Source organism: Bombina bombina, chromosome 2 (genome assembly GCF_027579735.1).
Source record: "Bombina bombina isolate aBomBom1 chromosome 2, aBomBom1.pri, whole genome shotgun sequence".
Lineage (NCBI taxonomy): Eukaryota > Metazoa > Chordata > Amphibia > Anura > Bombinatoridae > Bombina > Bombina bombina.
In genome coordinates, this window is record NC_069500.1 from 727,803,653 (window position 1) to 727,824,003 (window position 20,351).

At 37.4% G+C, this 20,351-nt stretch overlaps 1 protein-coding gene across 1 annotated transcript in view; it reads right to left on the bottom strand.

Moving 5' to 3' along the window:
* The window catches only part of LOC128649461 (coiled-coil domain-containing protein 17-like), a 155,173-nt gene that overhangs the window by 118,256 nt on the left and 16,566 nt on the right, over window positions 1–20,351 (bottom strand). The window contains exon 2 of the mRNA XM_053702741.1: window positions 7,928–8,056. Within this exon, the coding sequence (XP_053558716.1) occupies window positions 7,928–8,056 (129 nt within the window). The remainder of the gene's footprint in view (window positions 1–7,927; window positions 8,057–20,351) is intronic.

Below are 20,351 nucleotides of genomic sequence, written 5' to 3' on the forward strand. Positions count from 1 at the left end.
CTTTAGTGTAGAGATCAGCCTCCCACCTGACACATCAGACCCCCTGATCCCTCCCAAACAGCTCTCTTCCCTCCCCCACCCCACAATTGTCCCCGCCATCTTAAGTACTGGCAGAAAGTCTGCCAGTACTAAAATAAAAGGTATCCTTTTTTTTTTTCTTTTTTTTTTTTTTGGAGCATATTTGCATATGCTGCTGTGTAGGATCCCTCTTAGCCCCAAACCTCCCTGATCCCCCCCCCAAACAGCTCTCTAACCCTCCCCCTCTACATTATTGGGAGCCATCTTGGGTACTGGCAGCTGTCTGCCAGTACCCAGTTTACAAAAAATGTTTATATTTTTTTATTTTTTCCCCACTTTTTCTGTAGTGTAGCTTCCCCCCCCCAAGACTAAACCCCCACCCCCTCCCAGATCACTTTGATTAACATTTATTCCCCCTCTCTCCCTCTAAATAGAAACCACACTGTTCCATAGTGTAACGGTTCCCACCCGCTCCCTCCCCGTGCACGCTAACCGCCCGCCTCCCCTGTGCACGTGCGCGCGTCTGTGCGCGCCCCCCAGCAATCCCGCCCACGATCCCGCCCACCGGTAAGCCATCGATCGCCGCCCACCCGCCTCCCACGTCTGCTCCCACCCACCAACGATCGCGGCATTGATGTCCGGTGCAGAGAGGGCCACAGAGTGGCTCTCTCTGCATCGGATGGGGAAAAATGTTATTGCAGTGATGCCTCGATATCGAGGCATCACTACAATAACCGGAAAGCGGCTGGAAGCGATCAGGATCGCTTCCAGCCGCTTTCAACCCCAACGTCGTACAGGGTACGTCGCTGGTCTTTAAAGACCAGTTTGTGCAAGACGTACCCTGTACGACGCGTGTCGTTAAGGGGTTAACAAAATACTCCTATTCTATGTTTAGATCCATGTTTCCAGGTTTGTTATTACTGTTGGTTACAAATGTGTATTATGTATTGTAGGTCATGGCCAACAAACCATTTATTGCAAGGAGCGCTACTATTTGTTATTTATACCACTGTCAGGATATCTGCTAATTTTGAGTACCCCCTTCCATACACTGCCAAAAAGGCCATGTAGATAATTTAACTCCAGATATATTGGGTAACCCTAACATTATGGGCTAGATTACAAGTGGCACGCTAACATTAGTAAGAGCAATATAGAAATATTGTGCCCGCACTAACTTGCCCACATATTACAAGTTGAAAGTAAAATAAAATTAAAAGTTGCACCAAGCACAACATAAATACATTACAATAAATTGTTTAATTTATATATAAATCTGACAAAAATATTTACATAAATATTAAAATAAAAAAGTTATAAGGGTTAAAAGGTATATGGTATATGACAAGGTATTTGAATGGAAAGGGCTATAATGTATATATACATACATATACATGTCTAAATATGTATATGCATGTATATATATATATATATATACACACACACACACACCAGTTCATAGGGATTTGCACTCTCACCTTATGAAATATCAGCCAGGGTGTCAAGAACATCAAATATCCAATTCAAAGTTAAAGAACCGCACTCACTGGACTTTCAAAGAAACAATAGTTTATTGTGTACAGTGACGTTTCGGGAACCAACCGTCCCCTTGATTGATTCCCCGAAACGTCACTGTACGCAGTAAACTATTGTTTCTTTAAAAGTCCAGTGAGTGCGGTTCCATATATATATATATATATATATATATATATATATATATGAGTGGGGCACTGCAGAAATAGGTTTGCAGAGTTACCGATGCAGAGAGGGCCACTTTGTGGCCCTCTCTGCATCGGACAGCGGTGGTGCCGATCATTGGTGGGTGGGAGCCATTGCTGGGAGGCGGGTGGGCAGCCCATTGCCGGTGCACGTTCCTGCTTGGTCCCGTATCAGATGTGAGCGTGCAAGGAGGCGGGGTTTAGGGGCGCGCGCGCACATGGTAATCAATTACCGATGGAGGGAGAGGGGATAAATGTTTGGAGGGAGAGGGGGGAAATGTTCGGAAAGGGATCTGGGAGGGGGAGGGGGAAGCTACACTACAGAAAATGAACTTTTTACAATTTTTTTTAATAAAAAGGAAAATTTGTTAGTAAACTAGGTACCAGTACCTAAGATGGCGGCCAATAGGTCGAGGGGGGAGTCTTAGAGAGCTATTTGGGGGGATCAGGGCTGTTGGGGGATCCTACACTTTATATAAATTATATTAAAAAATAAAAATCTTTAGTGAGGTGGGGGAGGGAAGAGAGCTTTTTGAGGGGAGTCAGAGAGGGATCAGAGCGTGGGATGTGTCAAGTGGGAGACTGATCTCTATGCTAAAGCTAAAATTAACCCTACAAGCTCCCTAATTAACCCCTTAACTGCTGGGCATAATACAAGCGTGGTGCGCAGTGGCATTTAGCGGACTTCTAATTACCAAAAAGCAATGCCAAAGCCATATATTTCTGCTATTTCTGAACAAAGGGGATCATAGAGAAGCATTTACAACCATTTTTGCCATAATAGCACAAGCTGTTTGTAAGTAATTTCAGTGAGAAACCTAAAGTTAGTGAAAAAGTTAGTGAAAAAATTAACATTTTTTTTATTTGATCACATTTGGCGGTGAAATGGTGGCATGAAATATACCAAAATGGGCCTAGATCAATGCTTTGGGTTGTCTACTACACTACACATAGAGGCCTATTTATAAAGCTCCATATGGAGCTTGAGGGCCCGTGTTTCTGGTGAGCCTTCAGACTCGCCAGAAACAGCAGTTATGGAGCAGCTGTCTAAAGACCGCTGCTCCATAACCCTGTCCGCCTGCTCTGAGCAGGCGGACAGGAATCGCCACAATTCAACCCGATCGAGTACGATCGGGTTGATTGACACTCCCCTGCTGGCAGCCCATTGGCCGCGAATCTGCAGGGGGCGGCATTGCACCAGCAGCTCTTGTGAGCTGTTGGTGCAATGCTGAATACGGAGAGCGCACTGTCGGATCAGATCCGCAAGACCTTTGATAAATAGGCCTCTAAAGCTAAAATTAACCCTACAAGCTCCCTAGAAGCTACCTAATTAACCCCTTCACTATTGGACATAATACAAGTGTGGTGCGCAGTGGCATTTAGCGGCCTTCTAATTACCAAAAATAATGCCAAAGCCATATATGTCTGCTATTACTGAACAAAGGGGATCCCAGAGAAGCATTTACAACCATGTTTGCCATAATAGCACAAGCTGTTTGTAATTAATTTCAGTGAGAAACCTAAAGTTTGTGAAAAAGTTAGTGAAAAAATTAACAATTTTTTTTTATTTGATCGCATTTGGCAGTGAAATGGTGGCATGAAATATACCTAAATGGGCCTAGATCAATACTTTCGGTTGTCTGCTAAAAAAAAATATATACATGTCAAGGGATGTTCAGGGATTCCTGACAGATATCAGTGCTCCAATGTAACTAGCGCTAATTTTGAGAAAAAAAAAGTTTTGGAAATAGCAAAGTGCTACTTGTATTTATTGCCCTATAACTTGCAAAAAAAGCAAAGAACATGTAAACATTGGGTATTTCTAAACTCAGGACAAAATGTAGAAGCTATTTAGCATCAGTGTTTTTTGGTGGTTGTAGATATGTAACAGATTTTGGGGGTCAAAGTTAGAAAAAGTGTGCTTTTTTCAATTTTTTCCATCATATTTTATAATTTTTTCATAGTAAATTATAAGATATGATGAAAATAATGGTACCTTTAGAAAGTCAATCTAATGGCAAGAAAAATTATATATAATGTGTGGGCATAGTAAATGAGTAAGAGGAACATTACAGCTAAACACAAACACCACATAAATGTAAAAATAGCCCTGGTCCTTAAGGGTAAGAAATACGGTAAATATTTTACATCCCAATGTTCTTCACATAGAGGAAAATGTTCTATGTATTTTAAATAGATATTTCTATATATACTGTAAAAAAGGAAAAATAATTACCTCACAGTCTCCTCAGCTCAGCAGAGTAAGTACTGTGTAAAAAGTTATACTCAGCTGCTGCCCAGCTGCAAGTAAAAAAAAAATAAAAAATGAAGAAATGAACAGCAGCCAATCAGCATCAACAGTGCTGAGGTCATGAACTCTTTTACTGTGATCTGATGAGATTTGACTTAACTCTCATGAGATTTCATAGTAAACTTCCTTAAACTGAATAGGGAAATAACATGAGAGTGCACGAGGCTCAATCCCTTAGCTGTCCCGGGACAGACATACTGATTTGCTGCTTAGAAGTCCTTTACAATGGGATGTGGCTACTGAGAAACTTTTGAGGTAAAATATATTTCTTTTTTACATCGAGATGTTCAGGTGATATTTTCTAGTCAGCTTTTTACAGCTATGCTGCATCACTTTCAAGTTTTCAACATTTGAGTATCATGGCCCTTTAAATAAGCCTGACATCCCCACCCACAGCGCCGTTAGCGTAAAACCGGAAGTCCCGGCAACCACGTGATAACGTACCATGTCACCAGTTGCCATGACGACCGGAATGTGCTACTCGGCGTGATTAATGTGCAACATTGTACCCAGTGGTAATTTAAAAACAAATCGTGGCTAGTATACTGTGGCTTATTTACATACTAGAGAAACAAGGATCATTATGATATGGATCAAACAAAATTAGCATGTCTGGCTAAAGTATCCACCTCGATTCAATATAGAGTATATGTGGGACAACATAGCTATATACTAATAACCACATAATTGAGTTAAGTATCAATATATGGCGAATTTCTCAAAACACAACAGAATATCAGGATCACCCAAAGTGAATTTGTTACGTTCAAACTATCCATATATATAGATCCGTTTACGAATGGATTTGGCCTGTTATAGCTATCTACCCTTAAATAATTAATTAATTATTGCAGAATAGCAAATAATACCCTCAATATTTACAATATTTCTACAGACCTACTGACTACACTTTAGTTAAACTTGAATATATAAACAAAATGTAATTGTAAAAGGGATTTACACTATTGTGAAATGACAGATACAGATACCCATATTGTATCAAGCATTATCCGTCTTCTACACAACGTGTAGAAATAAAATTCAATTCCCAGTACTGCTTAATCCTACATGTAGCAATCATCTATATTCAGTAATGCATATCTATTATCTATATAGAGAAACCAATATAGTCGAAGTGAAAAAAACAACAACATAATAATAATAATAAATGAACTGGACTGGACTACATCTTACATACTGACTCTAAGCTATTCCTAAAAGACTATCTAGAGGAAGAGATTATTTTTACATATACCATACAGATCATGGACTCTCATTGATGGGACCGTGGACTCTCATAACTGATCCATATCAGGAAGGTCTTTATAGGAAGCAAAGCCAGTCCAGATGGACATTTAGTCCCTGTGGTGTCATAGTGCCCAGTTCATAAATCCACCGTGCCTCACGCTGTAGTAGCATATTGGCACGATCACCTCCCCTCGTTATGGTATATGTTAAAATAATCTCTTCCTCTAGATAGTCTTTTAGGAATAGCTTAGAGTCAATATGTATGATGTAGTCCAGTCCATTTCATTTATTATTATTTTTTTCACTTTGACTATTTTGGTTTCTCTATATAGATAATAGATATGCATTACAATGACATTTTTGTCTATATATTCGAGCTTAACTAAAGGGTAGTTAGTAGGTCTGTAGAAATATTGTAAATATTGAGGGTATTATTTGCTATTTTGCAATAATTAATTAATTATTTAAGGGTAGATAGCTATAACAGGCCAAATCCGTTCGTAAATAGATATATATATCGATAGTTTGAACATAACAAATTCACTTCAACTGATCCTGATATTCTGTTGTGTTTTGAGAAATTCACCATATATAATGCTACTTAACTCAATTATGTGGTATGTTGTCCCACATATACTCTATATTGAATCGAGGCGGATACTTTAGCCTAACATGCTAATTTCGTTTGATCCATATCGTAATGATCCTTGTTTCTCTAGTATGTAAATAAGATGCATTATACTAGCCACGACTTGTTTTTAAATTACCACTGGGTACAATGTTTCACATTAATCACGCCGAGTAGCATTCCGGTCGTCATGGCAACCGGTGACGTGATTGCCGGGACTTCCTGTTTCATGCTAGCGGCGCTGTGGGTGGGGATGTCGGGCTTATTTAAGTTAGGTAAGTTTCACTGTTTGTAAGTTTGATGGTCTGAGGACGAGAGAAACCTTGAAACGTCACCGAAAAAAAAGATTTTGTCTACTATTTAAGACCCGGTGAGTGCCTTTTCCTTCCACATTGTGTATACTTATTTTAAAGTGCACCCCGGGCACAAGTATGCTTATTTGAAATACTGGGAGTGCTGTACCACCAATGACTGTTTATATATACAGTATATACATATATATTTTACAAAAAATACTATATAAATATATATTTAAAAATAAAAAGATTTTTTTTCTATGTGAAGAACATTGGAATGTAGAAAATTCATAACTACCTTTGGCTAATGCTGTAGGCTAAACTCCTGTCGAGTTAGCGTGCAAGCAATAAGTGTTTTTTCCCAGTTTGTGCTCTCCATGGAAGTCTAGGGAGAGAAGAAGATAGCATGGTCGCAATATCCAAAATCCTAAAGTTAGAGCAGGTCAGCTTTCGCTTGCGCGTAATATTTTACTTTAAACTTGTAATGTGGGTCCTAATCCGCAAACTTTAAAAGTTTACTTCTGGCGGTGTTTAGGAGGGTGGAAAGCGCTAGATAGTGCGCCACTTGTAATCTGGCCCTATATTGGGCCCTTTCTTTAATATGTCTCTATGGACATGACCCACCCCACCACAGCTTAAGCTCTTTCTATACAGAATTCATTTCTCACTTATCATAGGCTCACTTGTAATACAATGGCTTTGAAAAATGTAACTAAAGACCTGGATGAGATTATCATATCTGCGGATTTATGTGAATTACCCCAGCTGCATTTTAACCTGCCTTTGGATCATGACTCAGCTTGTTCTTTTGTGTTTGATCCTGCTTCTTTCAGCATGACTACTAGTAACTGCTTTACACTTGATACGTGAATCCTGTATATATAAATCTGTCTAATTACCGGATTGTGTTTATTGTATACTTCTATAAGGTCAGCTGTTTGCTGTCTGAATACCTGCATATGACCCTGCCAGATTAACAGACTGGTGTTTATTGTATACTATTACAAGGTTACCCTCCTGCTCCTTAGAGACCTGTGTATGACCCTGCCTTATTAATGGACTGTGCATATTGTACAGTGCTTCAAGTTTAATCTCTTATTGTCTGCATACCTGAGTATGATAATTTAAAATTACTACTGATATACCTCTTCAAGCCTGAATACTTATGTATCACAATGCTTGTTTACTAGATTGTACACTTGGAATTGCAACAGTTAAATCCTGAATATTACCTATTCTGGACTGTGTGCCAGTGAATTACTATCCATGACCTTTTCTTGCATGTTGTTGAGCTGAACTTCTAATTTATCTGCTTCTCATCTGCACCATTTTAATTTGACCTATTATAATACAGTCTACAGAGTATGTGTCCCCGTTGCTTAGTGCATCTTCTTTTATAGGTATTTACCATCTTATATTTGGGCCAATCTTCTTTTACTATCTTAATTGGTAGGTCCAATGACAACATTACAAGTTTATTGTTGACATCTGATGCTACTACTGGGTCATTGCATGTTGCTTTGAAAAGGCTGAAGTACACACGCATTTAAGCAAGCAACACTGTGGGTCATGAGTGTGTGGCTCTAAGATATATAACCTTAAATATTTTCAAATTTATACCAAATGAGTAAGGGTGATAAACTTTAAGAAACTTTGCAAAATACTATCCAGTCAATAAAAATAAAACAAAGACTGTAAATGCCCATACCTTTCCTACAGCTTTCTTGCTGTCTCCTGTATCTGACATGCAATCCATTAATATTTCATTGTTTATTTCTGTTAGTTTAGGTTGCTCCTTTTGTTCATCATTTTTTCTCCTATGTCTCAGCCTGTTAACCTGTAGCAGAAAAGAACAAAGTATGAGGCAATTTATCTACTCCTGTGGTGAAAATAAAAGTATCGTTCTTTGTATTTGACTTAAATTGATGGATTAGTTAGTGCTTTTTATCACTTCTCAGATTACCTGTATCAAACCTTTTTGAAATTATTTATTAAACTGAATTTAATTTCTCATTTGTAGGTCTGAACAAATATCACAATTTCTACTGATTGACAAACATACATACTTTGTATAAACTAGAGTCACGCAGCAATGACTTATAACATATCAGTGGACAGCAATAAGCCATCTGCTGAAAAGAGGCACAAGCCTTCATCTGCCATCCACAGGGTTGGGTCACATGCATGGGCAGTATGATTGTTACACATGGGGCCTGATTATCTAAACGTCTCTGCGTTGTCAAGATTTTTCCTTTGTGGAATAATCTAAAGCCACTCTTTACCCTGAAAACAGGGGGTCTTTTTCAGGGGCGTACACTGCATTTTTGCATGGGAAGGTGATGAATACATTACAAAAATGCACTATGAAAATCAAAATTAAAAAAAATACAAAAACGAATAATTAAACCATTCACACAAAAATATAAAAGGAAAAATTGTATTGTTAAGGTGTATCAAAAATCATAACATAATAAATAGTTCACAAAAAATCGTAATTTATCAAAAACGTAAAATTGGTATGTAAATTATACAGGAATAAATCATATTAAATATGCACAGCATAAATCGTAATTAAAGTACAGCGAATGTGCAAAAAACATACGGCTAGATTTAGAGTTTTGTCGGTAAGGACCCGCGTAGCTAACGCCGGCTTTTTTCTGGCCGCACCATAAAAATAACTCTGGTATTGAGAGTCCACATAAAGGCTGCGTTAGGCTCCAAAAAAGGAGCGTAGAGCATTTTTAACGCAGCTTCAACTCTCGATACCAGAGTTGCTTACGTAAGCGGCCAGCCTCAAAAACGTGCTCGTGCACGATTCCCCCATAGGAAACAATGGGGCTGTTTGAGCTGAAAAAAAACCTAACACCTGCAAAAAAGCCGCGTTCAGCTCTTAACGCAGCCCCATTGTTTGCTATGGGGAAACACTTCCTACGTCTGCACCTAACACTCTAACATGTACCCCGAGTCTAAACACCCCTAACCTTACACTTATTAACCCCTAATCTGCCGCCCCCGCTATCGCTGACCCCTGCATATTATTATTAACCCCTAATCTGCCGCTCCGTAAACCGCCGCTACTTACATTATCCCTATGTACCCCTAATCTGCTGCCCTAACATCGCCGACCCCTATATTATATTTATTAACCCCTAATCTGCCCCCCACAACGTCGCCTCCACCTGCCTACACTTATGAACCCCTAATCTGCCGAGCGGACCTGAGCGCTACTATAATAAAGTTATTAACCCCTAATCCGCCTCACTAACCCTATAATAAATAGTATTAACCCCTAATCTGCCCTCCCTAACATCGCCGACACTTAACTTCAATTATTAACCCCTAATCTGCCGACTGGAGCTCACCGCTATTCTAATAAATGTATTAACCCCTAAAGCTAAGTCTAACCCTAACACTAACACCCCCCTAAATTAAATATAATTTTAATCTAACGAAATTAATTAACTCTTATTAAATAACTTATTCCTATTTAAAACTAAATACTTACCTGTAAAATAAACCCTAATATAGCTACAATATAAATTATAATTATATTATAGCTATTTTAGGATTAATATTTATTTTACAGGCAACTTTGTAATTATTTTAACCATGTACAATAGCTATTAAATAGTTAAGAACTATTTAATAGTTACCTAGTTAAAATAATTACAAAATTACCTGTAAAATAAATCCTAACCTAAGTTACAATTAAACCTAACACTATACTATCATTAAATTAATTAAATAAAATACCTACAATTACCTACAATTAAACCTAACACTACACTATCAATAAATTAATTAAATACAATATCTACAAATAACTACAATGAAATAAACTAACTAAAGTACAAAAAATAAAAAAGAACTAAGTTACAAAAAATAAAAAAATATCTACAAACATAAGAAAAATATTACAACAATTTTAAACTAATTACATCTACTCTAAGCCCCCTAATAAAACAACAAAGCCCCCCAAAATAAAAAATGCCCTACCCTATTCTAAATTACTAAAGTTAAAAGCTCTTTTACCTTACCATCCCTGAACAGGGCACTTTGCGGGGCATGCATCAAGAAGTTCAGCTCTTTTGCCTGTAAAAAAAACATACAATATCCCCCCCCCAACATTACAACCCACCACCCACATACCCCTTATCTAACCCAAACCCCCCTTAAATAAACCTAACACTAAGCCCCTGAAGATCTTCCTACCTTATCTTCACCATACCAGGTTCACCGATCCGTCCTGAAGAGCTCCTCCGATGTCCTGATCCAAGCCCAAGCGGGGGGCTGAAGATGTCCATGATCCGGTAGAAGTCTTCATCCAAGCGGGGCAGAAGAGGTCTTCCATCCGATTGAAGTCTTCATCCAAGCAGGGCAGAAGAGGTCTTCCATCCGATTGAAGTCTTCATCCAGGCGGCATCTTCTATCGACATCCATCTGGAGCGGAGCGGCAGCATCCTGAAGACCTCCGATGCGGAACATCCATCCTGGCCGACGGCTGAACGACGAATGGCGGTTCCTTTAAATGACGTCATCCAAGATGGCGTCCCTCGAAATCCGATTGGCTGATAGGATTCTATCAGCCAATCGGAATTAAGGTAGGAATACCTTATCACCGGATCGGTGAACCTGGTATGGTGAAGATAAGGTAGGAAGATCTTCAGGGGCTTAGTGTTAGGTTTATTTAAGGGGGGTTTGGTTTAGATTAGGGGTATGTGGGTGGTGGGTTGTAATGTTGGGGGGGGTATTGTATGTTTTTTTTACAGGCAAAAGAGCTGAACTTCTTGGGTCATGCCCCGCAAAGGGCCCTGTTCAGGGCTGGTAAGGTAAAAGAGCTTTTAACTTTAGTAATTTAGAATAGGGTAGGGCATTTTTTATTTTGGGGGGATTTGTTGTTTTATTAGGGGGCTTAGAGTAGGTGTAATTAGTTTAAAATTGTTGTAATATTTTTCTTATGTTTGTAAATATTTTTTTATTTTTTGTAACTTAGTTCTTTTTTATTTTTTGTACTTTAGTTAGTTTATTTCATTGTAGTTATTTGTAGATATTGTATTTAATTAATGTATTGATAGTGTAGTGTTAGGTTTAATTGTAGGTAATTGTAGGTATTTTATTTAATTAATTTAATGATAGTATAGTGTTAGGTTTAATTGTTACTTAGGTTAGGATTTATTTTACAGGTAATTTTGTAATTATTTTAACTAGGTAACTATTAAATAGTTCTTAACTATTTAATAGCTATTGTACCTGGTTAAAATAATTACAAAGTTGCCTGTAAAATAAATATTAAACCTAAAAAAGCTGCAATGTAATTATAATTTATATTGTAGCTATATTAGGATTTATTTTACAGGTAAGTATTTAGCTTTAAATAGGAATAATTTATTTAATAAGAGTTAATTAATTTCGTTAGATTAAAATTATATTTAATTTAGGGGGGTGTTAGTGTTAGGGTTAGACTTAGCTTTAGGGGTTAATACATTTATTAGAATAGCGGTGAGCTCCGGTCGGCAGATTAGGGGTTAATAATTGAAGTTAGGTGTCGGCAATGTTAGGGAGGGCAGATTAGGGGTTAATACTATTTATTATAGGGTTAGTGATGCGGATTAGGGGTTAATAACTTTATTATAGTAGCGGTGCGGTCCGCTCGGCAGATTAGGGGTTAATAAGTGTAGGCACGTTGAGGGGGGCAGATTAGGGGTTAATAAATATAATATAGGGGTCGGCGGTGTTAGGGGCAGCAGATTAGGGGTACATAAGGATAACGTAGGTGGCGGCGCTTTGCGGTCGGCAGATTAGGGGTTAATAAGTGTAGGTAGCTAGCGGCGACGTTGTGGGGGGCAGATTAGGGGTTAATAAATATAATATAGGGGTCGGCGGTGTTAGGGGCAGCAGATTAGGGGTACATAAGGATAACGTAGTTGGCGGTCGGCAGATTAGGGGTTAAAAAAATGTAATCGAGTTGCGGCGATGTGGGGGGACCTCGGTTTAGGGGTACATAGGTAGTTTATGGGTGTTAGTGTACTTTAGAGCACAGTAGTTAAGAGCTTTATAAACCGGCGTTAGCCCAGAAAGCTCTTAACTACTGACTTTTTTCCTGCTGCTGGAGTTTTGTCATTAGATTTCTAACGCTCACTTCAGACACGACTCTAAATACCGGAGTTAGAAAAATCCCATTGAAAAGATAGGATACGCAATTGACGTAAGGGGATCTGCGGTATGGAAAAGTTGCGGCTGAAAAGTGAGCGTTAGACCCTTTTTTGAGTGACTCCAAATACCGGAGGTAGCCTAAAACCAGCGTTAGGAGCCTCTAACGCTGGTTTTCACGGCTAACGCCAAACTCCAAATCTAGGCCATAGAAATTTGTACTAATAAGTAAAAAATAAAAAACGTAACTGTTTTCTGTTTTTTCTTGTAAACTAAAAGGTGACGAGGTTGTGAATAAATTAGTAGGTTTTATTTCTGCCAAATCTATTTTTTCACTGTTTTGCAGCCCCTGTATCATATGACAGTCATCAGCCAATCACAGACTAGTATACATATACATTGTGAACTTGATGCACATGCTCGGTAGGAGCTGGTGCCTCAGAAAGTTTGCATATACTAAAAGAAGGGGAAAATTATTTGCTCATTAGCGCTGTTACTTATGCAAAATTATTTGCACAATTAGTGCTAACTGTTATGTGCAAGCAATAAGGGGTTTATTGCAGGCGTTTGCGCGTGTTGGAAGTAGCGTGCATATTACAAGTTGAAAGTAAACAGGTTCACTCACGCGCAATTGAATTTAACTCATGGTTGGTTAGTGTGACCTCAAAGCTCTGATTAACTATTACGCTGATTAAAAACATAAAAAAATACAGTAACATAATAACAATATGTAATAAAATTATTAAAAAATTATTGCAAACAAAAGTTATAAGCGCTCAAAGATATGAGATCTCAGGTATTAGAGGAAAAACGCTGCAAAGGGCTTTAACATAGAGATACATACATATAAATAACTAAATATGTATATAGTGTACAGATGTATTTATGGGTTTTACTGTATACTTACTGTACATATTTAACATTCCTATGCTCTTTACTTACAGGATAATGTCCCTTTTATTCTTAAATACACATATATATATATATATATATATATATATATATATATATATATATATATATATATATATATATATACCGGTATATGTGTGTGTGTACATACTTAAAATATGCGTTTTGCGCATCGTGTTTCTTGAAGAAGAACTTACTCGCTCGGGTTAGTGCACATGAAAACTTAGTGTTCTTAAGGCACGTTATTGAAATATTTCATAGATAATATAAAAAAATAATAAAAAATATTAAATATTATTAAACATACTGTAAAATGTATAAATTATATTGTATGAATTATCTAGAATATTTTACAGTATGTTTAATAATTCTTAATATAATTTTTTTTAATATTTCATATGTAATATTTCAATAACACACCTTAAGAATACTAAGTTTTCATGTGTGCTAACTCGACCGTGCTAAGAGTCACATCGTAAAACACGATGCGCAAAATGGATATTTTACATTCCTATGTTCTTCACATAGAAGATAATGTACTTTTTATTATTAAATATATATTTCTATATATATCTGATACTGTTCATGTAAAATACATATCTATACCTATATATCTATATGAATAGATATACAGGTATAGGTATATACACATATATATAGAAATATGTATTTGAAGAATAAATAGAACTTTATCCTGTAAGTGAACATTGGAATGTGAAATATTTTCATGTCGTGTTAGTGCACTTGGCTAAACATGATTGGGTTTGCACATACACAAGAAGGGTGTTAGGTTCCCCACACACACTTTTCGTGCTCCATTGACTTCTATGGGGGAATGTGTCAGATTAGCACTTGAGCAGGAGTGATAGCGCTCCACTACCCTTTTTTTGAGACTATACGTTATCAATATGCAAAGAGAAGAGAGAAGAGGAGGCAAGACACAGGGAATTTGGACTTAACCAATAGGCTTCAGTCTTGTGTAGGATGGGAGGGATGTACAATCATCAACTTCCTATTAAGGCTTAAGAAAAATAGGTGATAAATAATCCTCTTCCACAAATGACGCTGGTATGGAAAAATCTGCAACAGTTATGTCTTCAAAACTTTATCAGATGAATAGTAATTGGAAACCTTTAGGATGACTTCTGACTACTGTCATTTTCTTAGGCCTAGATTTGGAGTTTGGTGGTAGCCGTGAAAACCAGCGTTAGAGGCTCCTAACGCTGGTTTTAGGCTACTGCCGGTATCTGGAGTCAGTCAGGAAAGGGTCTAACGCTCACTTTTCAGCCGCGACTTTTCCATACCGCAGATCCCCTTACGTCAATTGCGTATCCTATCTTTTCAATGGGATCTTTCTAACTCCGGTATTTAGAGTCGTGGCTGAAGTGAGCGTTAGAATTCTAACGACAAATCTCCAGCAGCAGAAAAAAGTCAGTAGTTAAGAGCTTTCTGGGCTAACGCCGGTTCATAAAGCTCTTAACTACTGTACTCTAAAGTACACTAACACCCATAAACTACCTATGTACCCCTAAACTGAGGTCCCCCCACATCGCCGCCACTCGATTAAATATTTTTAACCCCTAATCTGCCGAGCGCCACCTACGTTATACTTCTGTACCCCTAATCTGCTGCCCCTAACACCGCCGACCCCTATATTATATTTATTAACCCCTAACCTGCCCCCCCACAACGTCGCCGCCAGCTGCCTACAATAATTAACCCCTAATCTGCCGACCGCCACCTACGTTATACTTATGTACCCCTAATCTGCTGCCCCTAACACCGCCGACCCCTATATTATATTTATTAACCCCTAATCTGACCCCTCAACGTCGCCTCCACCTGCCTACACTTATTAACCCCTAATCTGCCGAGCGGACCGCCCCGCTACTATAATAAAGTTATTAACCCCTAATCCGCCTCACTCCTGCCTCACTAACCCTATAATAAATAGTATTAACCCCTAATCTGCCCTCCCTAACATTGCCGACACCTAACTTCAAACATTAACCCCTAATCTGCCGACTGGAGCTCACCGCTATTCTAATAAATTTATTAACCCCTAAAGCTAAGTCTAACCTTAAAACTAACACCCCCTAAATTCAATATAATTTAAATCTAACAAAATAAATTAACTCTTATTAAATAAATTATTCCTATTTAAAGCTAAATACTTACCTGTAAAATAAATCCTAATATAGCTACAATATAAATTATATTTATATTATAGCTATTTTAGGATTTATATTTATTTTACAGGTAACTTTGTATTTATTTTAACCAGGTACAATAGCTAAAATAGTTAAAATAATTACAAAATTACCTGTAAAATAAATCCTAACCTAAGTTACAATTAAACCTAACACTACACTATCAATAAATTAATTAAATAAAATACCTACAATTACCTACAATTAAACCTAACACTACACTATCAATACATTAATTAAATACAATATCTACAAATAAATACAATGAAATAAACTAACTAAAGTACAAAAAATAAAAAAGAACTAAGTTACAAAAAAATAAAAAAATATTTACAAACATCAGAAAAATATTACAACAATTTTAAACTAATTACACCTACTCTAAGCCCCCTAATAAAATAACAAAGACCCCCAAAATAAAAAAAATGCCCTACCCTATTCTAAATTACTAAAGTTCAAAGCTCTTTTACCTTACCAGCCCTGAACAGGGCCCTTTGCGGGGCATGCCCCAAAGAATTCAGCTCTTTTGCCTGTAAAAAAAACACATACAATACCCCCCCAACATTACAACCCACCACCCACATACCCCTAATCTAACCCAAAACCCCCTTAAATAAACCTAACACTAAGCCCCTGAAGATCTTCCTACCTTATCTTCACCATACCAGGTTCACTGATCGATCCAGAAGAGCTCCTCCGATGTCCTGATCCAAGCCCAAGCAGGGGGCTGAAGATGTCCATGATCCGGCTGAAGTCATCATCCAAGCGGGAGCTGAAGAGGTCCATGATCCGGCTGAAGTCATCATCCAAGCGGGAGCTGAAGAGGTCCATGATCCGGCTGAAGTCTTCTATCAACGGCATCTTCAATCTTCTTTCTTCCGGATCCATCTTGAAGACCTCCGACGCAGAACATCCTGCTGGCCCGACGGACTACCGACGAATGAAGGCTCCTTTAAGGGACGTCATCCAAGATGGCGTCCCTCGAATTCCGATTGGCTGATTGGATTCTATCAGCCAATCGGGATTAAGGTAGGAAAATTCTGATTGGCTGATGGAATCAGCCAATCAGAATCAAGTTCAATCCGATTGGCCGATCTGTCGGGCCAGCAGGATGTTCCGCGTCGGAGGTCTTCATCCGCTTGGATGATGACTTCAGCCGGATCATGGACCTCTTCAGCTCCCGCTTGGATGATGACTTCAGCCGGATCATGTACATCTTCAGCCCCCTGCTTGGGCTTGGATCAGGACATCGGAGGAGCTTTTCTGGATCGATCGGTGAACCTGGTATGGTGAAGAGAAGGTAGGTAGATCTTCAGGGGCTTAGTGTTAGGTTTATTTAAGGGGGTTTTGGGTTAGATTAGGGGTATGTGGGTGGTGGGTTGTAATGTTGGGGGGGTATTGTATGTGTTTTTTTTACAGGCAAAAGAGCTGAATTCTTTGGGGCATGCCCCGCAAAGGGCCCTGTTCAGGGCTGGTAAGGTAAAAGAGCTTTGAACTTTAGTAATTTAGAATAGGGTAGGTCATTTTTTTATTTTGGGGGTCTTTGTTATTTTATTAGGGGGCTTAGAGTAGGTGTAATTAGTTTAAAATTGTTGTAATATTTTTCTGATGTTTGTAAATATTTTTTTATTTTTTGTAACTTAGTTCTTTTTTATTTTTTGTACTTTAGTTAGTTTATTTCATTGTATTTATTTGTAGATATTGTATTTAATTAATGTATTGATAGTGTAGTGTTAGGTTTAATTGTAGGTAATTGTAGGTATTTTATTTAATTAATTTATTGATAGTGTAGTGTTAGGTTTAATTGTAACTTAGGTTAGGATTTATTTTACAGGTAATTTTGTAATTATTTTAACTATTTTAGCTATTGTACCTGGTTAAAATAAATACAAAGTTACCTGTAAAATAAATATAAATCCTAAAATAGCTTATAATATAATTATAATTTATATTGTAGCTATATTAGGGTTTATTTTACAGGTAAGTATTTAGCTTTAAATAGGAATAATTTATTTAATAAGAGTTAATTAATTTCGTTAGATTTAAATTATATTTAACTTAGGGGGGTGTTAGTGTTATGGTTAGACTTAGCTTTAGGGGTTAATAAATTTATTAGAATAGCGGTGAGCTCCAGTCGGCAGATTAGGGGTTAATGTTTGAAGTTAGGTGTCGGCGATGTTAGGGAGGGCAGATAAGGGGTTAATACTATTTATTATAGGGTTAGTGAGGCGGATTAGGGGTTAATAATTTTATTATAATAGCGGTGCAGTCCGCTCGGCAGATTAGGGGTTAATAAGTGTAGGCAGGTGGAGGCGACGTTGTGGGGGGCAGATTAGGGGTTAATAAATATAATATAGGGGTCGGCGGTGTTAGGGGCAGCAGATTAGGGGTACATAGGGATAATGTAAGTAGCGGCGGTTTACGGAGCGGCAGATTAGGGGTTAAAAATAATATGCAGGGGTCAGCGATAGCGAGGGCAGCAGATTAGGGGTTAATAAGTGTAAGGTTAGGGGTGTTTAGACTCGGGGTACATGTTAGAGTGTTAGGTGCAGACGTAGGAAGTGTTTGCCCATAGACAACAATGGGGCTGCGTTAGGAGCTGAACGCTGCTTTTTTGCTCAAACAGCCCCATTGTTTCCTATGGGGGAATCGTGCATGAGCACGTTTTTGAGGCTGGCCGCGTCCGTAAGCAACTCTGGTATCGAGAGTTGCAGTGGCGTTAAATATGCCTGTACGCTCCCTTTTTGGAGCCTAACGCAGCCATTCTGTGGACTCTCAATACCAGAGTTATTTTAAAGGTGCGGCCAGAAAAAAGCCAGCGTTAGCTACGCGGGTCGTTACCGACAAAACTCTAAATCTAGCCGTTAGTTTCTTGTAAAGTAGTCTTTAAAGGGACATTGTACATTATTTTTTTCTTTGCATAACTGTTTTGTAGTAGATCTATTTATATAGCCCATCTGGGAGTGTTTTTGCAACAATGCATAGTTTTGCTTATTTTTAATAACATTGTGCTGATTTTCATACTCCTAACTAAGCCCCACAGTGTCAGATGTATACCTGCATTTACAGACTCCTGCTGGCTCCTGTTTGTGTTATGTCTTTTCATATGCAGGGAAGGGGGGTGCTCCACTGCTCATATTGTTTTTTCAGCCCCTTTCACTGGGAGTCCCAGTCGACCTAATCAACAGTGCTAAACTGTGAGCTTCTAAGTAAGTTTTTAAAATGTTTTATACTGGATTTTTAGATCAGTATATGTGCATATTCTTCTTTAAGATATTAGACTGATCACTGAGCTTGCAAATTTGTATGCTCGCAGTAAATGTTTTTAATTGTCTATGTATATTAATTCTATATTGAATGAATATAATAATCAAAATGACTCTATCATGAATCAACAGCATTTAAAGGGACAGTCTAGGCCAAAATAAACTTTCATGATTCAGATAGAGCATGTCATTTTAAACAATTTTCCAATTTACTTTTATCACCAATTTTGCTTTGTTCTCTTGGTATTCTTAGTTGAAAGCTTAACCTAGGAGGTTCATATGCTAATTTCTTAGACCTTGAAGGCCACCTCTTTTCAGATTGCATTTTAACAGTTTTTCACCACTAGAGGGTGTTAGTTCACGTATTTCCTATAGATAACACTGTGCTCGTGCACGTGAAGTTATCTGGGAGCAGGCACTGATTGGCTAGACGGCAAGTCTGTCAAAAGAACTGAAAAAAGGGGCAGTTTACAGAGGCTTAGATACAAGATAATCACAGAGGTTAAAAGTATATTTTTATAACTGTGTTGGTTATGCAAAACTGGGGAATGGGTAATAAAGGGATTATCTATTTTTTAAAACAATAAAAATTCTGGTGTAGACTGTCCCTTTAAATAAACCTATTATTTTAATATATTTTTTGCATGAAAAAGGTTAAGTAAATCTGTTTAAATTTGAAGTGAAGCTAACAGGAAATAAAAAAAAATTGTGTATAGCTGAGTTCTAGGACTCTATTGGCAATTGGCTGATAGAAACAACTCCCACATAAAAAGTAGGTTTATTCAGCAAGGGAACATTCATATTTCAAAAACAAAGCATTTCGAAATGTTCTCTTAAATGGAGCAGGAAATATTTTTTGAAAATTGTGTCTCTTTAAATTGCAGTGTATACATATCTAGTCATTTACAAAGATAAACTAATTATGTAAGATACTGTAGATAATAGATTTGCTTTTGGTTACCTAAGTCCTGCACACGTCCTGGTTTTTATGTTTGTAGTTACACAGTAAACACATAATAGTTTATCTGTCTATAATGTCAGCTAATTTTACTGCAATTTAGTTAAATGTCCGGAATAATATTGTTGATCAGCTGTGTGCAATTTTCACCTTGTTATCGAGTACAATATAATTAACGTGAGCTGAAGTTATCCCCTTAATTGTGTAATACTATTTTAATAGACTTTATTACATTTTGAAATTCATTAAATAATAGTAATAGAGGATATTTGTTTTAAAGAAAGAGAATGTTAGAAAAAGATGTTGTGTTAAATAATTGTTATAGTGGCTCACAAGGGAATAAATTACTGATTTGCATGTCATTTTCAATCATGGGGTTCAATTACTGCTTTGCGTGTGTGTATTCTACTATATGATCAAATTTTAACCAAACCAGTTCAATAGTTTAACCTCAAAATAATTTTCAAGAATAAATATCTGAAAAATAACTGAACAGATTTACTACAAATTTAGTTTTATAATGTTGGATGTTCGTGCATAAAAGTACAAAAACATATAGAGGTAATTTTCCTCATATTTTAAATTTTAATAAAAACATTGAGATTATGGCTCTGAATGTTATTTCAGTTTGACATG